Source organism: Pipra filicauda, unplaced genomic scaffold (assembly GCF_003945595.2).
Source record: "Pipra filicauda isolate LSUMZ 115617 unplaced genomic scaffold, ASM394559v2 scaffold82_size2718185_pilon, whole genome shotgun sequence".
NCBI lineage: Eukaryota > Metazoa > Chordata > Aves > Passeriformes > Pipridae > Pipra > Pipra filicauda.
In genome coordinates, this window is record NW_024105009.1 from 20,561 (window position 1) to 34,818 (window position 14,258).

Genomic DNA, 14,258 nt, shown 5'->3' on the forward strand with positions numbered 1-14,258 from the left:
AAGGGCAGGAAACAAACGAAATAAAAGTATGTCCTACACAGTGAAACTCTGGTACAAAAATAATATTTACTGTAATTATAAATAATAAATAAGTCCTTGTTTCTAAATTTGCTATCGATAATGAATAAAAGAAAACATAAAAATTTCAGAGTGTTATTCTTATGGAATAGATAGTAAAAGCTAATTGTGACCACTGGTGGGGAACTGATTGAAGTGATCCTCTACTCCCTACTGAGTAGGAATGGCCAGTCAGAAGAAAAAATGATAGACAGTTTGTAAATCGATGCGAGGAAAAAAGTCAAATTTACCAAACATTTGTTGCCATGCCAAGTCTATTTCAACAAGACATGCATGATATTATCACATGAGAAAAACCCAACTAAACACAACCTTTCTTCCTTTTCAAAGACTTTCTTCTCAAGTATCCATAGTTTTACAGAACCCAATCCAAACAGAGATCCCCAAAGATTTCATATTATTCAATGTTATGCAAAAACATGAAAAGCAATATGATTTATTTTTGAGAAACTGTTTCAGACAACGACAGGAAAAAGCAGTGACTACTGAGGCAGTCACTTGAATGCCACAAAGCCAACAAAATGTAAGGGTTTGTTGGTTTCTTGCTTTCATCTTTTATGCCTCAATTACTAAACCTGTTCTCCCAGTGACCCCTCATTACATAAGAGCACTAAATTCCCCTATCTGGCTGTAACACACACAGTACTCCATCAAACCCTATGGATTCCATATGGATTTCATATGGATTTTCCTTGGTCTGCTTCAGCACTATCCCTTGGGCAGGGTGTCACAGGGCCCTTTGTGACACGTGATGACATAGTAGCGGTGGTGAGGTGGCCACGCCTCAGTGCTCCTCGGAGCGTGCGACGGGACGGACGGGAGAGAGCGGTGTTGTGCGGAGCCCCCGTGCAGCCAACTCCTTCCCTGCGGATCCGGAGCGTTTTGGAGGCGTTTCTGTGCTGCAAGTGCCCTCAAGGCCAGACCGTGGGACTTGGTGACACGGAGCTTTTGCGAGGTGTCTCCAAGCCCCGCGGCAGGTGCCCTTGAGGCCGCGCTGCAGGACTTGTTAACCCGTAGCGTTTCGTAGGCTTTTGTCTCTTTCAGGTGCCCTCGAGGCCAGACCGTGGGAGTTGGTGACCCGGAGCTTTTGCGAGGAGTCTCCAGTTCCTGCGGCAGGTGCCCTCGAGGCCATTCTCTGGGGCTCGGTGCCCCAGAGCTTTTCCCTGGTGTCTCCAATCCCTGCAGCAGGTGCCCTTGAGGCCCGACTGCAGGATGGCAGGGAGACGCTTCAGCCTGGGCGGGTGTCTCGGGAGGAAGAAGAAGGACGGCCCTGGGACTGGCCCAGCACGGCAACCTGAGGAGGCGGAACGGTCCCAGCCCCTGCAGGAGGGTGAGTGGCAGAGCTGGGCCCCAGGGCTGGTGGCTGCATCCGGCTGGGCCTCTTGCTATCCCATCCCCAGTGGATATGGCCAGGAAAAGGGAGGGGAGAGGAGGGCCCGAGGCTTTTCCCCGGCAGCTGCACGTGCTGGGCATCCCGGGGCCAGCCCCGCCTGTGGAGCGCGGGGCTGGGCCGTGTTCTGCGGCCTGTCCCGCAGCCCCTCAGCTCTGACCGCGCTCGCTCTTTGCCAGATCCAGGACGGACCCAGACACAAGAGCAGGACCGCGCCCGTGGCCGCTTCCGCAGGGCAGCACAGGTACCTGCAGCTGTCACCTCCTGGGCTGGGCCTGCTGTCAGGCCTGCTCAGCCCGGCACCCGCTGTGGGAGCTCTCCAGGGCACATCCCTCTCTTCCCTGCCCTTTGTTTTCCTGTAGGCCTTTCTGAAATTTGTGGGCATTCGGCGTAGGAAGACCAGGGTCACACCAACCGAGGTCATGGCACAGCCTGACCCCACGCCGAGTGAGCCTACGGCCGAGGCTGATGGTGCAACCACCCAGGGCATGGCAGGCACTGACATCACACCCGTTCAGCGCCTGCCCGATGCTCCTAGTCTGGACATTCCCGGGGAGAGAGTTGTCTCTGTGGAAGTAAGCAGCCTGTGGGTAGGGATTGTGTGGCCCCTCTAGTCAGGTCTGCTGGGCCCCCTCCGCCTTTGAGGCCAGCACGGTGTGGTGGGAAGGGAAGCCCTTCTCGGGGGAAAGTGGGAAAATTGCTCCCTCTGGCAGCTCTCCAACTCCCCCATGGCCCCTCCAGGCCAGCCTGTGGGACTTGATGAGCCGGAGCGTTCCCAAACCTCCTGTATTGCAGGTGCCTTCAAGGCACTTGTGCGGGACTTGGTGACCCAGAGCTTTTGCGTGCCATCTGTCCTGCAGGAAGCCGTGAAGCCAGACAGAGACATGGAGCAGAGCCCCCCCAGGGTGCCCAAGCTGGCCTGGCTGAAGGAGGGGGAGGAGGAAGGCCCTGGAGCTGCCCCATCACAGCAGCCTGAGGAGGCGGAGCGGTCCCAGCCCCTGCAGGAGGGTGAGTGGCAGAGCTGGGCCCCAGGGCTGGTGGCCGCAGCCAGATGGGCCTCTTGCCATCCCATCCCCTGTGGACATGGCCAAGGAAAAGGAGGGGGGAGGAGGGCCCGGGGCTGATCCCCTGGCAGCTCCACACACTGGGCATCCCTGGGCCGGCCCCGCTTGTGGAGCCTGGGGCTGGGACGTGTTCTCCGGCCTGTCCCGCAGCCCCTCAGCTCTGACCGCGCTCGCTCTTTGCCAGATCCAGGACGGGCTCGGACACAAGAGCAGGACCGCGCCCGTGGCCGCTTCCGCAGGGCAGCACAGGTACCTGCAGCCGTCGCCTCCTGGGCTGGGCCTGCTGTCAGGCCTGCTCAGCCTGGCACCGCTGTGGGAGCTCTCCAGGGCACATCCCTCTCTTCCTGCCTTTCTCCTGCAGATGGTTTGCGAATTCACCAGGTGCATTTGGAGGGAAGAGACCATTGCCATGGGCGCTGGGGGCATGGCAAACTCTGACCTCTCCAGTGCCGAAACCAGTGCTGCCCTGCTGGATTTGCTTGTGGAGAATGGTGTCTCCAATGCCAAGAAAGTAAGCAGCCTGTGGCCAGGGCTCCAGCCCTGCAGGGATTGGGTGGCCCCTCACGCCGGCTCCGCTGGGCCCCCTCAGCCTTTGAGGCCGGCGGAGAGTGGTGGGAAGGGAAGCACCTGTCGGGGGAAGCCAGGCAAGTTGCTGGCTCTGGCAGCTCTCCAACTCTCCCCCGTGCCCCCTCCAGGTGCCGGCCTTGGTCAGGTACATCCACCGGTGGCTCACGGCCAATGCGTCTGCTGAGCGCAGACTAGACAAGGCTGTGCTGGCTCTGGTCGAGGCACACCCCGTGGATGTGGCGGTGACTCTGCTGCGCTCTGCCCCATCCTGTGACAGGTATGGGGCCCCCCTGCCTCCAGGGCTCACCAGCCCATCCCCCTGTAGAGCCCATCCCAGGTGTCTGTCAGGCCGAGAGTTCCAGGAGCCTCTGGCTCTTCTGTTTCCCAGCCCTGGCATGCCAGCCGTGCATCCTGCTCCCATGTGCCCTCCTTGCTCCTCACGGTGCTGCGGCTCTGTCACCTGGGAGTGGGAACTGCCCAGGCCGTGGCACTGTGGCTGAGAGCCCGCTGACACAGAGTTTTGACCCCGCAGAGCTGCGGTGACCATGTGGAGGACAATCATCTCCTCAAGAAGTACTGCCGAGTCGGTGCTGCAGATACTTGCCCTTGTCCTGGGAAGCTGGCCAGCCTGCAGCATGTGCACCTCGGATGGGGATGAAACGGAAGTCTTTGCCCTGGCTGTGAGTTTCTGGAACCGGCCTTTGCTCACCCTCACGTCTCCTCCCCGGCAGCTCTTCCTCCTCCCCCAGCACTGCATCTCCCTGCCTTAGGCACTGGGCTGCAAAGCTGGCTTAGGGGCAGGTTCAGGGGCACCAGGCCGGGTGCTCCTCCTGCGTCTCCCCTGGCCTCTCCCTGCCGCGCTCGGGCCCTGCCACATGGATGTCTGGGCACTGAGCGCTGTCTCCGGCTGGTTTACTTTTCGCAGGCAACCTTGGCATTCTGGAAGATCCTCCATCTGCTCTGCTGCACGCGTGCAGTGAGGGGGTGTTTCCCCAACCTCTTTGTGCATCTGCTGTTCCAAGTGTTCTTCAGCACCGTGCAGATGCTGGAGGAGGTTGACACCTTGTGGAGGGAATGCCGGAAGCAACACAGCCTTCCCACCAACCCCAACAGGTGCTCCGTCCCAGTCCTCCTGTCCCTGCCACGCCTTTGGGGCTGGCCAGGGCTCCCAGCATGACCTGGCCTTTGCTCTGCACACAGGTTTGCAGTGCTGACCATCAAAGCCCTGCTGCACCGTCTGCGCTGTGAGAGCGTGTTGGTGGCCATGGAACGCAAGCGTGGCTGGGACACGCTGCTCAGCGCTGACACCCACCACTACGCGGTGGGTCTGCTGGCCAGGTGAGACCCCCTTGTCCCCGCTGCCCCTGTCATTTCTGCCCTCTGCACGGGGCACCCCTACAGTGCCCGTGGTCGTGGGCCAGAGGGCCTTGTCACCGAGGGATGGCCGAGCAGAGTGGAAAAGGCTGGGAGAGGCGGGTGCACAGGAGGAGCCGCCTGCCAGAGTGCCCTGGTCCCCTGCCGGGGTGCTGGGGAAAGACCAGGCCTCTGGGAGTGAGTGGCGGGAGAGGCTTGCCCAGCCAGCTCGGGCATGACAGTGCCTTTTTCCCCCTGCCAGGGAGATGGGTTCTGCCTGCACAGCCTGGTGTTGCAGCATCGTATGCTGCCTCCTGGAGCTGCTCAGTGAAGAGATGTGTCCCTGGGAGCTCCCTGCCATGGCGTTCCTTGTGGAGGTGAGCCTGATGGCGAGCGCTGCCTGGTCGAGCTGCCTCCACCTCTCTGGCCTTCTGCAGCCGCATCTGCGGGGGAAGCCCAGTGAACGGAGCTGGGGCAGAGGGGGGGTTCCACCGTGCGCCCTTGGCCCCTTGCTGCTGGGGTGACACTTGTGCCCAGCTGTGTTTTGGGTCCCTCTGCTGCCAGCAATCGCACTTCCCTCGTGGCTCCTCAAGGCCAAGGAATCCGAGGGCTGGGTGGCACAGAGGAGTGGGCAAGTGGCCTGCGCAGAGCAGGGAGCCCAGGGGCTCTGCAGAGCCACTGCTGCTTTTGGGCAGGGCTGCCTGGGACGGTGCCGCACCCTGTGCTGCTGCCTGGGCCCAGCCCTGTGCGGGTGCGGGCTGCTGCCGACCGGGCAGCCCGTCACCGCTCCGTGCCTTTCAGGCCCTGGTCTACGTGGAGGTGACCGACTGCGGCGAAAGCATCCTGCCGATCCTTTCAAGGCACCTGTGGAGCGAGCGCCCAGAGATGCGTCGCCAGGTGCTGAGAGGCCTCGTGGTGCTCAGCCAGGATGCTGTGATGGTGAGGAAGGGGCAGTTGGCTGAAGCCGTGCTGGAATCCTGGAGCCGGGGAGCACAGCTGCTGCCAGCTCTGCTGCCTCCCCGCTCAGCTGCTCGAGTGCCTCGGGACAGGCCTTTGGCCTCTGGGCCCCACAGCAGCCCGTGGAGCTGCCCCGCCAGAGCGGGGTTGGCGCCGCAGCCGTTCAGGGCTTCACAGCACAGCCTTGTGTTCCTCACAGGCCAAAAGAATGCGCAGCCTGACCCAAAGCCTGGTTCAGCTCCTGTGGGACGCAGATGTAGAGCTGGTCAGGATGACCGTCGCTCTACTCGGCTTTCTGCTCTCGGACAAAGACATCCGACTCTCCAGCCCCACCGCCCTGCAGCTGGCTGAGGCGCTCCAGCCGCTCTTCGACAACGTAAGGCTCTGTGCCCCGCAGCCACAGGCCATGGGTGCTGGCAGGAAACTTTGTGCCTTGTGGATTTTCAGGCCTGTGCCCAGGTGGGCCTGGAGAATTCAGTGCTGAGGTCTTTCCATTTCCACCAGGCTGACAGCAGTGTGCAGCTGTCCTCCATCCTCCTCTTCCGTGGGGTGATGCTGATGGTAGAGAAAGAGGGAAAAAAGCCCCTGAAGCCACACGTCCGCCAGAGCCTGCTTCCACTCTTCTTCCACTGCCATGATGAGAACCAGAGAGTGGCAGAGGTGAGCACTTGTGGGCTCTGATGTCCCCGCGGGAGGGGGCCGGGCTGCCTCCTGCCCTGGCACCTCACGGGCTCCAGCCTCCTGCTGGCCTTGCTCCAGGGACACGGGTCCTTTGCCCTGGGCTGTGGTGCCATGTCCCAGTGCTTGTTGCTCTGCAGGCCTCTGGGGAAGCGCTGCTTTGTGTGGCCGGCTTAGTGAAGAGGAGGGATCTCGAGAAGATCGTGAAGAAGAAGGAGCTGTGGAGGTTCAGCGAGTGCCTGGTAAGGACGGCCATGAAGCCCCAGCCCCAGGCTGGACCAGCCCCCAGCCCCCGATGCCTGGAGTGTGGGGCTGGCCCTGTGCCCCTGCCCACTGCTGCAGCCGCCTGCGGGACAGCAGCCTGCGCCCCACACGCTGCTGCCTTCCCTGGGGGGTGCGGGCAGGGGAGGCCAGTGCTGGGCGCAGGCAGCACCCGGCCAAGGGGCAGAGCCCCAGCCAACCCTTCCCTCCGTGCCCTGCCGCTCTCTGCAGCTGGAAAAGGAGCGGAGCCGAGTGGCCGAGTACCTGCGCCAGGCCCTTCCATACCTGGAGAGCCCACAGGAGCCCCTGCGCGAGGCGGCCGTCAGGTTCACAGGTGAGCCACAAGGTCCCTCCCCGCCCCGCCGCAGCTCGGCCCCAGCCCCGGCTGCTGCAGCGGCAGCAGGATCCGGCCCAGGGATGTGCTGTGGAGCCCCGAGTGCCCCGGTGGATGCCGCCGCCGCCCTGTGCCAGCCCAGCCCTGGGGCGTCCCGAGGCCGGAAGGCCCTGGGCTCAGCCCTGCCAGGGCAAGAGGGCGTGTGGCCGGACCGGCAGCACCACTGGGGGGGGAGCTGTGCCGCTGGGCCGTGACAGCACCTGTCTTCCCAGGGATGGCCGGGAGGTATATGCAGGGACAGCCTGAAGAGCTGCAGGACATCATGGACAGTGAGTGAGGGCAGCGCGGTCTCAGTGAGGGCTGGTGGAGGAGCACAGAGCCTGGGCAGGGAGCTGCAATCCTGTCCTGGCTGCGGAGGGCTCTGCTCCCTGCACGCATGAGGAACGGCTTGGGCAGAGCAGGGAGAGATTTCAGGGGCGCGGAGGGGATTGGTGGCCAGCGCCTACCGGCTGTTTCTGTTGGGCCCCGCTCCCTTTTGGCCATGGCAAGAACTGGGTGAGATGGCCCTGGCTGGAGTGGCTTCTTGGGTGGCCACAGATCCAGGCTCTGACCTTGGCTCTGTTGCTCCCTGTTGCAGCCCTTCCGGGTATGAAGAATGACACCAGCCCCACTGTCTCGAGCCTGGCACGTCAGAGCTTCCATGTCATCGAAGCTGTCCATAGAGCTCCATCCTGCACACAGCCGCAGCTGTGAGACTGGTTCTGCAGGGCCTGCAAGACCCGGCCTGCTCTGTGGGGCAGTTTCTGCCTGTGCTGCCAGAGCTCTGTGGAGGATTGACGTGGGAAGCTGTGTCTGCTGGGGCCACGTGAGCCTGCGAGGAAGACCCCTGCTCTGCAAGCACTTTCCTCTACCCCAGCATGGGACTATAAAATTCCTCTTGTCACGTACAGAGGCTCAGGAGTGTTTTTTGGTGCCCAGTTTCCACAGGGGATTGGGGAAGAGGGGACAAAGGGTCCTTGGGCTTAGCAACATTTGCCCAGGTGTGCGGTGAGAAGAGAAAGAACCCTAAGTCCCCTTGGCCTTTGGTGGTGCTCTGCTGAAGCCTCCAAGCTTGCAGCAGAGCAGATGGGCAAAGCCTGGAGCTGTGGGGATCCCTGAGAAAAAGGTCCTTGGAGATGGCCAGAAGCCCTGTCACAGGCAGGAAGTGCTGTCTGTGTCCTGCCCGTGTGTTGGCCGGCTGCTGTGGCGCTTGCCTGGGGCGTCTGCCATGCCTGCTGCAGAAGGCCTGGAGGCCTGGTCAGGAGGGTGGGGACAGCGCGAAGGGGACCAGGCTGGCCTGGCTGGGGACAAGGAGGGCAAGGGGGCCCTGCCCGCTGGGTGCTGCCAGCCAGGGGCAGGGGCAGAGGCAGGGCTGTGGGCCAGCCCGGACCCCCGCGGCTGCCCAGGCCACGGGGCTGTGGCCCAGAACCCGCTGAGCCAGAGCTCTGGGCCCGCAGAGCTGCTGCCAGCACGGGGAGGGCGCGGGGCTCCTCGGGCAGGGCTGCGCAGTGGCTGCTGCCCAAGCCACAGACAACAGCAGCAGGCTGTGCACAGGAGCAGCAGCACCCACAACGCCCGGGCCTCCTCGGGGAGTCGTCCCCTGGGGGCACAGTTCTTTGGGCAGGAGACTGAATCCGAAAAATCGGTCTGAGAAACTGCTCAGAGACTTTTTTTATCTTTAAGCAGCAAGGCATTTGTTTATTCAACGTTGGGAGCAAGCCAGCTCGCGCTGGACAAACTTGCTCGAAGGCTTCACACAAAATCAGCAGTTTTTATACAATCTTTGTATGATTAAATGCATATTGAAACGATTACAACATCTATCTATACATATTAATAACAGGTGGAGTATAGGTGGAGCTCAGGTGGGGCTTGGGGCGGTGCTTCTCTTGGCCCTCAATTTTGGTGGGACATCTGCTCTTCATCCCATCGGTCTGGGGGCTAATTCTCACCTTCCTCGGCCTGACCTCTCTTCTCTTCTATTGTTCTTGACCCACTCACTGAGGCTTGGAGAAGGCCTTGGCTTCCAGCCTGTTTTTTCTATTCAAATGTCTACTTTATCCTACTGCATCTTAATTTATTACCTCTAGGCCTATTACATGTTCTTTTACCATTCTCTTAAGCACAGATCGTTTTGGATGTTAGTAGCTTGTTAGCAGGCCCAAATTTCTTAGTTAACTCTTTTGGGCCTGGCCTCCTGTTTCAGTCCCCCCTTTTACTTATAACTTACGAATTCCTTCATCAAGTTCTAATGGGTTTTGATAGGTATGCATCAGTGCCCAAATTATCTGCATCCTTTTGACCATGGCACTTAATTTGTACCATAGCTAGGCAATTCCCCCTGTTCTGTAGTTGAGCAGCAAAGACTGCCCGGATCGTATCCTGCAGGGCCCTTTGCAGGAACGACACTAGACAAGGCAGCATTAGCAACACAACTACAACCAACCAACTTTTTAGATGTACAGCCCTATTGGCTGTGCAGGGATTCCTGGCCAGATTTTATCTCCACACAGAAGAAACACTCCCGCAGGGAGTCGACAAGGTGCACTCACTGCTGGAGTACTCCAAGTCCGATTCTTACCGACACCAGAAGGAACTATTTCTATAGAAAGACAATTCAGGGAACACATCCCGTACCATAGACTCACCACGTGCTCGTTCTATGTCATAACCTACACAATGATTAAAATACACACAGTCTTTTACAAACAGTGACTCTAAAATACCTAACTTTTGAAGTGGAGTGCTAACAGACAACACATCATCCCAGCCATCAACATGATCAAGACACCTGCACACGGTATGGCAGTCCCGTTTCAATAAGTCACGCCATCGGATGACATCCTGCACCAGGAGAGACGCTTCTGTGTCACCCAGAGGAACACCAACAAGACAGGTGTGAAATGGCTGGTCTGGATATGCCAGTGATGCACAAAAGGTCGTGTGATTCAGTTCCTTCATTAGTGTCACCCAGACGTTTCAACTATGCCATGGAGTGAACTTTCACAGGTCGGGAACCGCACTGATGACTTTCAGGACCAACAGCAGGACGTACATACCATGCAGGTATTCAGCGAGGGCCATTATCTGTAGAGACAAACATATCCCTTTCCCCAAGTTATCAAGTCATGTGGATCAGACCACTGACTAGAGACATGGTCTGCATCTGCATGCTGTGCTCTGTTCTCAGCTCTCACAGGGACCACAAGACCATCAGTTTGGAGGAGGCTTTTTGCCAAGCACAGCATATTTTTCCTGAAACTCTAGAAGAAGGTAAATAAAGACAATCGCCAAAGAAAGTCAAAAAGTTTGAGACATACAGCTCTGTGCTTTGGCTTTCAGGTGCAGTGTGTGGCGCAGCCTGGGCACTCGGTGGGCAGCCAGGGCTTTCTGTGCTGGCAGCTTTTCCCTGCGAGGAATCCTCATTTGGATCGGTTTTGGATCGGGTGGCCGGCAATGGCGGGGCGGGGCTGACCAAAGGGGACAGCAGCCCTGTGCCCCAGGACAGAAAGCCTGTGAGCTTTGGCTTTCAGGTGCAGTGTGTGGCGGTTCCTGGGCACTCCATGGGTAGCAAGCGTTTTCTGTCGTGGCAAGTTTCGTCTGGGTGGAATCTTCGTCCATGTGCAACTTTGGGAGTCGGGGTGGTATTTTCTGCAGAGAGGTGAGAAAAGGAAAAATAGCCGTTATCCCCAGGATGGAAAGCTTGTAAGATTTTACTTTCTGGTGCAGTTAGGGGGCCAGCCTGGACTCTCCGTATGCAGGAAGAGCTTTCTGGGCTGGCACCTTTGGTCTGGGAGCAATCTTCGTCCCTATGGAATTTTGGGAGTCGGGCTGATGGTTGCATTGCAGGGCTGAAAAAAGCAAACAGCCCTTATCCCCAGGACAGAAAGCCTGCAAGCTTTGGCTTTCTGGTGCAGTTGGTGGGCCAGCCTGGGCACTCCATTGGTACTAAGAACTTTCTCTCCTCTCACCCTTGTTCTCGGAGGAATCTTCATCCATATTCAATTTTTGGAGCTGGACTGCCTATGTCTGCTCTAGGATTCCTGCAAGTGAACAACAGCCCTTTTCCCCTGGAAAGAAAGCCCTTACCTCATGGTTTCAGGTGCTGTTGGTGAGCCAGCTTGGGCACTCCATGGCCAGCACGAGCTTTCTGTTGTGGTACTTTTGGTCTGGGAGCAATCTTTTTCCATAGTCAATTTTGGGAGATGCACTGCCTATTTCGTCTCTTGGATTCCTTCAAGCAAACAACAGCTCTTTTCTCCTGGAAACAAAGCCCTTATCTTTATGGTTCCTTGGGCAGTCGTTGGGCCAGCCTGGGTATTCCATAGGTATCAAGAACTTTCTCTCCTGGCACCTTTTGTCTGGTAGTAATCTTCGTCCGTGTTCAATTTTGGGATTCAGAGTGGTAATGTCATCACAGGGCTGAAAAAACAGGACAAGAGCCATTTTCCGCAGGAAAGAAGCCGCTAACCTTTGGGTTTTAGGTGCAGTTGATGGGTAAGGCTGGGCACTCCATGGGCAGCAAGAGCTTTCTGTTCTGGCACCTTTTGTCTCAGACGAAACTTCATTAGAATTCAAATTTGGGAGTCGGACTGGCACTTTCAGCACAGAGCTGAAAAAAGAGAACAACAGCTCTTCCCCCCCCCCCAAAGAAAGACTGTAACCTTTGGGTTTCAGGTGCAGTTGTTTTGCCAGCCTTGGTACTCTGTGAACAGCAAAAGCTTTCTGTGGTGGCACCTTTTGTATGGGAGGAATCTTCGTCCATGTTCAATTTTGGGAGTTTGAGTGCTGACTTCAGCACGGGATTCCTGAAAATGAACAACACCCTTTTTCCACAGGTAAGAAAGCACTTACCGTAGTGGGTTTTTGTGTAGTTGGTGGGGCAGCCTGGGCACTCCATGGGCAGCAAGAGCTTTCTCTGGTTGCACCATTTGTCTGGGAGGAATCCTCATCCATATTTTTTTTAGAGCTGGACTGCCTATTTCGGCTCTAGGATTCCTGCAAGCGAACAACAGCCCGTTTCCCCTGGAAAGAAAGCCCTTACCTTCATGGTTCCCCTGCAGTTGGTGGGGCAGCCTGGGCACTCCATGGGCAGCAAGAGCTTTCTGTCCCAGCATCTGAGCAGACCAGCTCAGCCTAGCTCTCCTGGAAGACCGAATGAGACGACCAGGGATAGAGCCGAGCTTGTTGGTGGGAAATTCATACTGCACGGAGAAGCTCCTCTCCACTCAGCCCAGCTGAGCCCAGGTGAGCCCAGGTGGTCCTCGCTGCTTCTCTTACCCCGGGCGTGAGGCCTAGAGCTGCTCCACAGGAGATGACACGGCTTCAGAAGGAAGGGAAGGAACAGCCCCATTCCAAAAGAACTTCTGGACTGTGCAGAAGGAATTGGCGACTAAGGAGTTGTTGCAAGCTTAGCTGCAACAAGGGAGGAAGCTCCAGATCAGCTCTGTCAAATGGGCCAAGTCACACGAAGTTACAAGCCAGGGGACTTCTGTGTTAGGCCCAAATTTAAGTAACAGAGAGGCAAAACCTGAGTTAACCTAACCCTGCTGTGTTCTAAACTCTAAATTTTAAAGACAAGGAAACCTTTTCAAACTTACTTTGAGGCACAACCTATCATTTACAGTTTTTTAAAGTTGTACTGCCCCTTGTGAGATTCACACCAAAGCATAAACACCTGCATTATGACACAGCTGTGAAGAGGTTCACATTCAACTGCAAAACAATGCAAGTTATTGGGGCTGAAAGTGGTACAATGCACCAGTAAGAATTTAAAATTTTGTTTTCTTTCTGAACATGAGTGCTCCTCTTAATTCTCTGCAACCAACAGCTGAGGGTTAAGACCATGTCTTAGAGCTGCAGCTCATTGAAGCTGTCACAGCATGAAGGGAACAGTACCAGTTGTATTTACAGCAGCAGGGGTTTGCCCCAGGTCTGTCCCATGGATGGAATCACAGAATTCAAGAACAGCACCAGTTTGAGAGAGGACACATTGTTTTATTATTATGTGGGATGAGGGAGCAAAAGTCTTAATGACATCAGGCATCACTTATTTTGCTCATCCACTAACTTGTTCCATTAGACAAGATGCTCTTGGTGCTGTCACCTTCCAAAAACACCTTTATTGTTCTATGACGCTGAAGGAGTCAATCCCAAAAATAGAAGCAGCTAAAATTAGAACAACCCAAAGAACTAGATAAAAATTCAACCAGGCCAGTGAGACAGCTGACACTCTGCAGTCCTAGAATAACATACCTATTGTCTAATTAGGGGTGTCACCAGCACTGCTTTAAGCAATTACTTTGAAGGAACTAGTTCCTAGGTGGGAAATGGAAAAACAACACACTGATGAATTGGAAATGCAGGTTTTTGGGGAAAGAAATTGTATTTATTTATCAAATATTTTCAAAACTGAGTCTGTTGTGACATGGAAGTAATAGCCCCTAAGAAACAACAAATTAGGCCCATGTCACAAAATCACCGTTCTCCAAGAAGAGGACAGCTTATTAATCACCACAGATTAACAGGCATGTTTGTATTTCAGTTCTGAAGAATCAAAATTCTGAGAAGAAAAATGTTACTGCACTGATAAGTAAGTGTTTATTATCTTTTTCTTTTCTCAAGCGAAGCTTCAGGTTGCATGTGATGTTTTCCTTGTGTCCTTTTTCCACACATTTCTGTGGCTTAAGAAAGTGGCTGTTGGAAGATGAAGCAGAAAGGAACCCACAGAACCAGCACTGAGATATTTCACGTCTTTCTGCGTGACTATTGTACAATTTTAAAATCACACTTGCTGTGGAGGCAGCTAAGTCAGCTTTCACCCTGGTACCTGCCAAACCTCCTCCGGTGATTTTTTTTTTTTTTTTTAATCACACAGCACAGTTTTTCTGCACCGGCTAATTCAAAGACTTTCTCTCACGGTCAGGGTGGGTGAATATTTTGTAAATAAAATTAAGCAGCTTTAGGGGGAGCTGCCTCCTGTGCTCTCGAGGTCTGTTGAGACAGCGTGTTTTGAAGTTGCCTCCTCGATGAGCAGGAGCTCGGGGGAGGTGGAATTGTTCCAGTAAATCGGCAACAAGAAGCCCCCAAGGCTCGATCTGAGAGCATTAGTGGCCAGACATTCTTTTATTATCAGCGCTGACCACACAGGAGGCTCACTCCTCTAATCGCGTGTGTTTACTTACAATATTACATATTCAACAAAGGTCTTACATATTCACGCCTTCTCGCATAAAATTCATACATATGTTAATTAGCTCTAAGAAGTTTTTCTTCAAAAGTCCTAATTTGGTCACTAGAGGGTGTTCTGGTGGTCTCTTAGTGGTCGTTTGGAGCTTGAACTTTACTAGAACTTGCCCGCTGAGCAGCCTATTTACAGGTGATTGGAAAATGTCTTTGTTCAGCATTTCTTAGCCAAAAACTGGATACTTATGTTACCCTTGCTTTAACTAAAGCATTCAGAACCTTGGCTTATTCTGTTACTACCTTAACAGAAACTTACATTGTAAAGGCCGACAAAAATTTACTGAACAACGGA

General features: G+C 55.5%; 1 protein-coding gene across 1 annotated transcript; it reads left to right on the forward strand.

Moving 5' to 3' along the window:
• The first annotated feature begins 5,330 nt into the window (after positions 1–5,330).
• On the forward strand, positions 5,331–7,257 carry LOC120325109 (maestro heat-like repeat-containing protein family member 6). Its single transcript, XM_039390490.1, has 6 exons — positions 5,331–5,391; positions 5,609–5,785; positions 5,914–6,069; positions 6,228–6,329; positions 6,580–6,682; positions 6,955–7,257. The coding sequence occupies exons 1-6, from the start codon at positions 5,338–5,340 to the stop codon at positions 7,017–7,019; spliced, it is 657 nt and encodes a 218-aa protein (XP_039246424.1). The 5' UTR covers positions 5,331–5,337; the 3' UTR covers positions 7,020–7,257.
• Positions 7,258–14,258: the final 7,001 nt, after the last annotated feature.